Raw genomic sequence first — 7,905 nt, 5'->3', positions numbered from 1 at the left:
CTATTCCCATTATACCCAACCCTGAACCCTGGAGCCAGCTGCAGCTCCTGTCCCTGTTATCCCCCCTCCCACTCAGAGTCAGCTGCAGCTCCCAGCCCCACCACTATTCTAGCCCCCCACTAGCTCCTACTCCCCCCACAGCACTAAGGTAGAACCCAGGTGTCCAGGCTCCCAGACCCCTTTGCTTCCAACATGCCCCACCCCAGAAGCAGCTGCATCTCAGCACCAGCTAACTTGGGAGTCCAGCCTTGGGCTAGCAGCAGGCTGCAGATTGGGACTGAGGGGCACTGGCACAGCTGGGGGAGCAGGGGCTGCGGGTCAGGAATGAGGGGCATCAGCCCATCTGTGGGGGGCAGGGGGGGCGGGAGTGAGGGGCACCAGCCCCGCCAGGATGGGTGCAGGGGCTGTGAGTCAGGAGTGAGGGGCAGCAGCCCATCTGTGGGGGGGCAGGGGCTGCGGGTCAGGAGTGAGGGGCACCGGTCTGGCTAGGATGGGCTCAGGGGCTGAGAGTCAGGAGTGAGGGGCACCGGCCCGTCTGTGGGGGGGCAGGGGTGCGGGTCAGGAGTGAGGGCACTAGCCCCGCTAGGACGGGTGCAGGGGCTGCAGGTCAGGAGTGAGGGGCACTGGCCCGTCTGTGGCGGGGAAGGAGCTGTGGGTCAGGAGTGAGAGGCACTGGCAGGTCCAGACCCGGGGGATGCTAGGACCCAGCGTTGCCGTGGTACCCGGCTGCTGCCGTGGCAGCAGGCAGGGATGCGGGGACTGCAGCATCCTTCCAGCAGCACCATGGCCAGCCAGACTCAGGGCATCCAGCAGCTGCTCCAGGCCGAGAAGCGGGCGGCCGAGAAGGTGGCCGAGGCCAGGAAACGTGAGCCCCCAGCTAGAGGGGAGGGGAAGGCATTGGGGGTGGGGGGAGGCACCCAGAGAACCCAGCTGCCTAAGCCCTGAGCCCTCACTTTCCTCCCAAAGAACACAGGCATCCGGGCCCCCAGGCCCATCTGCTCACCCCCCTGCTCCCAACCCCTCCCAGGAAACCCAGATGTCCATCCCCCACAGCTCTCCTCCCCCCCGCCCTCACTCCTCTCCCAGAGAACCCAGGCATCTGGGCCCGCAGCCCCCTGCTCTAACCCCCCCAGCCCCCCACTTCTCTATTAGGGAATGCAGACAGCCGGGCTCCTAACTTAAAGCCAAGGGGAACTATGGGGCTGGGAGGGGAGTGGGAACCAGCAGGAGGATTGGAACAAGTGTGGCTGGGACCCCACACTCCCGCGTTCCCTAATAGGGGAGTCAGTCTGGGGGGATTAGAGCAAGGGTTTTTGGTCCCTTGCCCACTTGGGTTCCCTCCCAGACCTGGGCCAGCCGGGAGGAGGGGGTAGGGGCTAGCTTTGGCTCCCCTGGATGCCTGGGTTCTCTATGTGTCCCTGCCCCTACCCAGGGAAGGCACGGCGGCTGCGGCAGGCCAAGGAGGAGGCCCAGGGTGAGATTGAGCAGTACCGTCTGGAGCGTGAGCGTGACTTCCAGCAAAAGCAGCAGGCGGTGAGGGGGCGCCAGGGCCAGGCTCGAGGGGCATGGGGGGGATCTTGGGGGAAGTGGGGGTCCCAGGGAGCTCCCAGGGGGCTGAGGGCAGTGGGTGGGTCCAGGGAAGAGGAGCTGGGGGCAGTAGGAAGGGCTGGGTCATGCCAGGGGGAAGAGGGGGGTCTGGGGGAATCCTGGGGGCTGTCACTGATGGTGCAGGGGCAGGGAGGTCTCTGAGCATCCCTGTGGGGCTGTGTGGGGTCTGCGGGCAGTGGGAAGGCTTGTGGGGGGGATCTCTGGAGAGAGTGGCTGGATCTGGATGCTGAGGGGTTGGGAGACTGGGAGCCTGTGGGGCCATATGGCATAGAGGAGGTAGTGGGGAAGTCTAGGGGAAGGGAGGTCGGGGGAGGAAGGTCTCTGGAGATAGCAGGTGGAGTGGGGGGGCTGTGGCTGGATCTGGGGAGCACTGGGTGTCCAGGGGGATCCCTGGGAGGGGTTGGGGGGGGCTGTGGGGCAGCACTGACCCCCTTCCCCCTGCAGGCACTGGGCTCGCAGGGCCACGTGAGCGCAGAGGTGGAGGCGGGCACACGGCGCCGGGTGCAGGCTCTGCGTGGGGGCCAGGCCCAGGGCAAGGAGCGGGTGCTGCGGCGCCTCCTGGGCCTCGTCTGCGACCCCCGGCCCTGCCTGCACCCCAACCTGCACCTGCCTGCCTAGGCTCCACCCCCAGGTGCAGGCCCTGCCCCCAGCACCCACATGACCTGCACCCACTTGCCTAACCCCTGCCCCCTTGGTACCAGCACCCACCTGCCCACCTTGGACCAGCCATGCCCCCCCTACACTAGGCCCTGCTGGCACTAGCTCTAGTCCTAGGTGCTAGGCCCGGCCCCCTGCAGGAGGCCACACACCTTAGGGAGCCAGGCCCTCACCCAAGCCATGCCCCAGTCTTGGAGGTGTGACCCTGGTCCTGCTCACTAGGCCCCACCTCAGCTGCACCTGCTCCTGCCTGGCTCCACCCCACCTCCCAGGCCCCGCCCACTGTACTCCAAATCCCACCTCCCTAGGGAGGCCTCAACTCCACCCACCACTGCCTGGCCTTGCTCCCTCCCCAGGCCACACCCCCATGCCCTCAAACCCTGCCCCTTCCTGTGCTGCTGCCTGGACCTGCAACAAATAAATGGTGACCTGTGCTGGCCAAGTGGTTATTGGGGGGCCCAGCTGCCTGGGTTCTCTCCAGCTCCGGCAGAGGGATGAGAGCAGGGGGGCTGGGAGCCTGGACACCTCGGTTCTCCCCCCACTCCAGAGGGGGGCCTGCAAGCCCTAGGCGCAGCCCCCAGCCCCATGGAAGGTCACGACCATCATTTCTGACCTACGAGATGCACCTATTGCCCCCTCCCATGCAACCTGCTGAATACAGGGGGCATCTGAAGAGAGGGGACCGCAGTCCACTGGGCCTGGACCTGGCCCGAGCCAACTTGCCTGGGTTCCTGGCCGTTGCCAGCCCCAAGGGGACCACATCCTGCCACCAGGCCCTTCGTGGAACAGCCCAGACTTTTGCTCCCACCCCAAGGCTGCATCTGACCCCGCCCCCCAGAACTCTCCCTGGCTTACCAGTATTGGCAGGCTCGATGCTGCCTTCTGCAGGTCAGGGCTGGAGTGCACGCCCTAGGCAGGGAAATGTGTTAGCTGTGGTGCCCCTCACTCCCGACCTTCAAACTCCTGTGCCCCGACCCTGCCAGTGCCCCTCACTCCCAACCTGCAACCCCACGAGCTCAAGCAAGATGAACCATCTTGTTCCTTTATTGACCTGTCAGGTAACAGTCCAGCATCTCAGGGGTTAATAGGCCCCTTTGTGCTAGGGGGTGAGCAGGGTAGGACCAAGGCACTCCATAGCAGCAGTATTGAGGGGGATTGGAGCAATCAGCCCCTCCCCCTGCCAGGCCTGGACCCCCTCAGAATAGTCCAGGATCAACCTGAGAACTCCCCCATACAGGCCAGTGCCCCCCAGTGTCAGACTGGGACCTCCCAATCAGTCCAAGTGACCCCACGTGTCAGCCTGGTATCCCCTAGTCAGCCCCCGTAATCCCCTAGTGTCAATCCAGGCTACCCCAGTACTTCCCAGTGCCCCCCACTGTCAGACTGGGACTCCAATACAGCCACAGAGTGGGAGCTCTTCCATAGAAACCAGTGCCTGTCAGGGTCAGACTAGGGGCCCCCCAAAGGCTAGTGGCCCCCTGGGGGGACCTAGTGCCCTTCAGCTAGTGGTGAGGAGTGTTAGTAAGAGGGCTGGAAAGGAAAGGGTTAATAAATTAGAGAGGGAGTACAGCTGGAGGCGGAGCTTATTGGCTGGCAAGTTTCCCAGTTGGGGACAGAGTTAGAGTGGGAGGGCACGGTCAATGGGGGCTATGCCCTTAAAGGGCCAGGACCAGGGCCAGAAGGGGCATGACTCCCACAAGAGGTGTGGCCACATGAAGAGACCTAGCCAGATAAAGGGGCATGTCCCAGCCAGGGGACACTGCCCTATGGGTGTGGGTGTGACCAGACCAAAAGGGGGTGTATCCCTGTCCTGGGGGGGTGCGACCAAATGGAGGAGACATGTCCCTATCTAGGGGGCATGGCTAGATCCAAAGGAGGTGTGCCCCCCAGCCTGCGGGGCATGGCCACATGGGGGGGCAGGGGCGCAGGGCAGGGCTCAGAGGGTGCCAGGGATGCTGATCTTGGCCAGTGAGATGCTCTCTTCGGGCTGGCTCCGTCCCTTCTCATAGAGGAGGAAGAGGCTGGGGGGGTGCCCCGGCCCTGTCCCCAGGGCAGCCAGGCAGGAGTAGCCACTGGGCCCCTCCCAGACCTGCAGGGGATGCTGCCACCACGAGGCGCCGCCCGTGAAGCTCCAGCGCAGCGTCAGGTTCTGCCCTGGAGGGGACGCGGAGGAACAGCGGTGAGAGGCTGCCCAGATCCCCAGGTCCCCTGCCTCCAACACAACCCTGCCCTCCCCACCTGTGGATGCCTGTGTCCCCAACTCTAACCCCAACCCCCGCCCAGGATGCCTGGGTCCCCAGCTCCCCTCCATCCCCACAGGGCTTACGCTTGCTCTCGTGTGCCGGGTTGCTGAAAAAGACGAGGCCGGAGGTAGCCAGGGCACCGGCAGCCACAGCTGGGTCCACTAGCTCGGGGTCGAAGGTTACAGCCTCAGGTGGCAGCGTCTCGCCCCCATCCCAGCTTCGCGCCACGATGCGACAGGCACAGTGGTAGAAGTTCTGGTTGCGCGCGTTGATCACCAGCGACCCATCCGACAGTTCGTAGGGCTGGAAAGGACAATGGGGGAAGGGGTGTCAACCTGGATGCCTGGGGCAGCCAGGGGGGCACCCTGGATACCTGGGTCCCTTTCTTCCATGGGAGGGGTGGGTGGGAGGGGGGGTGATGGGTCCCTTCACACCTCCAGGGTGTTGGCCTGGACACCTGGGATGGGGAGGGAGGGGCCAGCCCAGATGCCAGGATTCTCTGCTTAGCTGGGAGAGGGTCATAGGTCCCCTCACCCCCCTAGGGGGTCACTCAGATGCCTGGGTCCCCTAGATCCACCCAGGGATGGCAGGAGGAATCAGCCCCGGCGCCTGGGTTCTCTGGCACACGGCAGGGCAGTGAGGGCTGGCCCAGACCCCTGGGTCCCACGCCCTGCCCTGAAGAGGGTGATAACCCCAGATGCCTGGGTCTCACCTGGGACTCGTCGGGGTTGAAGTCGCGGAACTGTTTGGGCTGCCTATAGGGGAGGCCCCGGAGGGCACCCCCGAAGCGCCACGTCCCACCGTGGTCATCACTCAGGAGGCAGGAGATGCCGTCCAGCTCCAGCGTCCCATGGCCACAGACCACCAAGCGCCCACGGGCCGGGGGGAACCGCTTCTATGGGGGGAAAACAGAACTAAGCAGCAGGGCCTATCACAGGGCGGGCCAGGAGGGCCATTTGGCCCGGGTCTCTCATTTAGACTTTTGATGGTATCTCCAAATGAGGTTATACATACAGACACAGATACACTGACAGGATTGAAACAAGACGATATTCATCATACAACTTTAAACTTGTGTCCCGTTACCGGACCACACTGCCTGTAGTGCACTATGAATTAATATTTTTTTAATATACTCGACCTCTGAGAGGGCCTGCTGAGCAGCCCCTTGTGCTCCTCACTCCCAACCTGCAGCCCCCCCAGACTCCCACTGCCCCTCACTCCCGATCCACAGCCCCCACCTGGATGCCATAGCCAGGCCCGGGGGCAAACATGATGGTGCCGATCTCCTCGGACAGGTTGCGGGGTAGGCTCCAGGTCTCTCCCTCATCACGGCTGCGGATGATCATGGTGCTGGCCACATCGCAGCGGTGGTAGTGGGCGCACAGGGTGTAGAGCAGGAACACGGCACCTGTCTCCTCATCTACCACCACTGCCCCTAGGTTCAGTCCATCTGGCGGTGACCCCCTGTCGTCCACAATGAAGGATGTCGGTGTCCATATCGCCCCTGTGAGGCAGCAACATAGTTTCATAGTAGCTGGGGTCAGGAGCGACCTAAACAGATCATTTAGCCTGACCCCCGGCCGCAGGCAGGAATGAATGCTGGGTTCACAAGACCCCAGACAGGTGATCGTCCAACCGCCTCTTGAATTTGCCCAAGGGAGGGGAGAGGACCACTTCCCTGGGAAGTTGGTTCCAGGTTTTGGCCATCCTAAGTAAAGTATTGCCTAATCTCTAACCTAAATCTATTCTCCATCAGCTTGTTACCGTTGCTCCTGGTCACAGCAGGTGCTGCTGAGGAGAAAAGGGCTCGACCTATTTGCTCTTGATCTCCCCTGATGAGGTTGTAGGCAGCCCCCAGGTCCCCCCTCAGCCTCCTCTTGCCAAGGCTGAACAGGTTCAGGTCCCTCAGTCTCTCCTCGCAGGGCCTGTCCTGCTGCCCTCTCACCAAGCACATAGCCCTCCTCTGGACCCTCTCCAGGCCGGCCACATCCCTCTTGAAGTGCGGCGCCCAGAACTGGACGCAGGACTCCAGCTGCCGCCTGACCAGTGCCGCATAGAGGGCGAGCGTCACCTCTCTGGACTGGCTTGAGATGCACCTCTGGCTGGCCTTGCTGGCTGCGGTCTGGCATTGCCGGCTCGTGTTCGTGTTGGAGTCAAAGATGAGGGGCTTGGCGGAGGAGCCCTCACTCCCGACTTGCAGCCCATGCCCCACTCCAGCCCTGTCAGTGCCCCCGCCAGTCATGCCTATGCCCCTTACTCCCAACCCCCTGCCCATCCCCCCAGCCCTGCCAATGCCTCTCACCCCCATCCAGCGAGCGGCGTAGGGCAATGAACTTGGGCCCGCTGTCGGCGGAGGAGCCCTTGCGGGCCTCGGCGAAGGCCAGGAGGGTGCCGTTGGGGGTGGCCGCAATCAGGGGGATCCGGTAGGTTGCCACCTCCCCCATCTGTTTCCCGCTCACCCACAGCAGCTGCTCCATTGTCACCAAAGGGTTAACCTGGTGGGGAAGTGGGAGGGAAGGGGGTAACATCTGCAGGTGGGGGGGCAGGAATCTGCCCCCCCTGGGGGGTGTCAGGCTCAGGACAACCCTCATGGGGGGGGGATCTAGGGGGAGCAGTGTCCCTTTCAGGGGCAAGTGGGGTTGCACCTGCCCCCTGGGTGGCACTGAGGGGCTGGGAGGCACCAAGCCCGAGACAGCCCTCCCGGGCGAGCACTATGCCCCTGGCGGCGGGGCTAGTGGGCTGGATTTACCCCCCTGCGAGGCACTGTGGGGCAGGTCTGGGACAGCCCCCAGGGGACTATGGGGGCACGGAGGGGTGCCAGGCCCAGGACAAGCCACCGACCAGGGGCGCGGGCGTGAGCCTGGATTTACGCCCCGGGGGAATGAGGAGTCAGGGGTGGCAGGGGCCCGGGACAGCCCGCTGGGGTCCAGCCCGGGCCGAGCCCCGACCGGGGGGGGGGGGTCTCACCTGCCCAGGGGTGGCGGCCCAGTCCTGCCCCCGCACCAGCGAGCCCAGGGCCAGCGCCAGCAGCGCCCAGCGCGGCCCCATGGCAGCGGCCCGAGGGGGTCGCTGCCCCTTTAAAGGCCCAGCCAAACCCCGCAGCGTTGACAGCGGTGGGTCACGTGCCCGCGAAGCCGCTCGGACGGGGCGAGGGACGGTTCCGGGTCACGTGACGGCAGATCACGTGAGCGCGCGGCCTGGGCGCTGGCCTTAAAGGGGTAGAGCGGGGCCCCAGACACCTGGGTTCCCTGGACAGGGGCCCGGGGGGGGCAACAGGAAGGGCTCGGACGCCTGGGTCCCCTCCTGGCCCCCGTTGCAGGACAAAGGACACGGCTGAGACCGGAGACCACGGAACAGCCCTTTATTCCTTCTCCCTCCTCCCACCCAGCCCGAC

At 64.5% G+C, this 7,905-nt stretch overlaps 2 protein-coding genes across 2 annotated transcripts; one reads left to right on the top strand and one right to left on the bottom strand.

The window, feature by feature from the left end:
- Positions 1–689: 689 nt before the first annotated feature.
- On the top strand, positions 690–2,693 carry ATP6V1G2 (ATPase H+ transporting V1 subunit G2). Its single transcript, XM_090028229.1, has 3 exons — positions 690–865; positions 1,433–1,533; positions 2,053–2,693. The coding sequence occupies exons 1-3, from the start codon at positions 751–753 to the stop codon at positions 2,224–2,226; spliced, it is 390 nt and encodes a 129-aa protein (XP_089884355.1). The 5' UTR covers positions 690–750; the 3' UTR covers positions 2,227–2,693.
- Positions 2,694–3,286: 593 nt separating this feature from the next.
- On the bottom strand, positions 3,287–7,705 carry NEU1 (neuraminidase 1). Its single transcript, XM_090028196.1, has 6 exons — positions 7,479–7,705; positions 6,814–7,006; positions 5,750–6,015; positions 5,221–5,403; positions 4,592–4,811; positions 3,287–4,419 (listed from the first exon to the last, which is right to left on the bottom strand). The coding sequence occupies exons 1-6, from the start codon at positions 7,557–7,559 to the stop codon at positions 4,202–4,204; spliced, it is 1,161 nt and encodes a 386-aa protein (XP_089884322.1). The 5' UTR covers positions 7,560–7,705; the 3' UTR covers positions 3,287–4,201.
- Between the last annotated feature and the right edge of the window lie 200 nt (positions 7,706–7,905).

This window comes from Crocodylus siamensis, chromosome 15 (genome assembly GCF_052110815.1).
Source record: "Crocodylus siamensis isolate JL-2025a chromosome 15, ASM5211081v1, whole genome shotgun sequence".
NCBI classification, from domain to species: Eukaryota; Metazoa; Chordata; order Crocodylia; family Crocodylidae; genus Crocodylus; species Crocodylus siamensis.
Note: the sequence above shows the minus strand (reverse complement) of the source record. Positions and strands in the feature narration are given on the sequence as shown.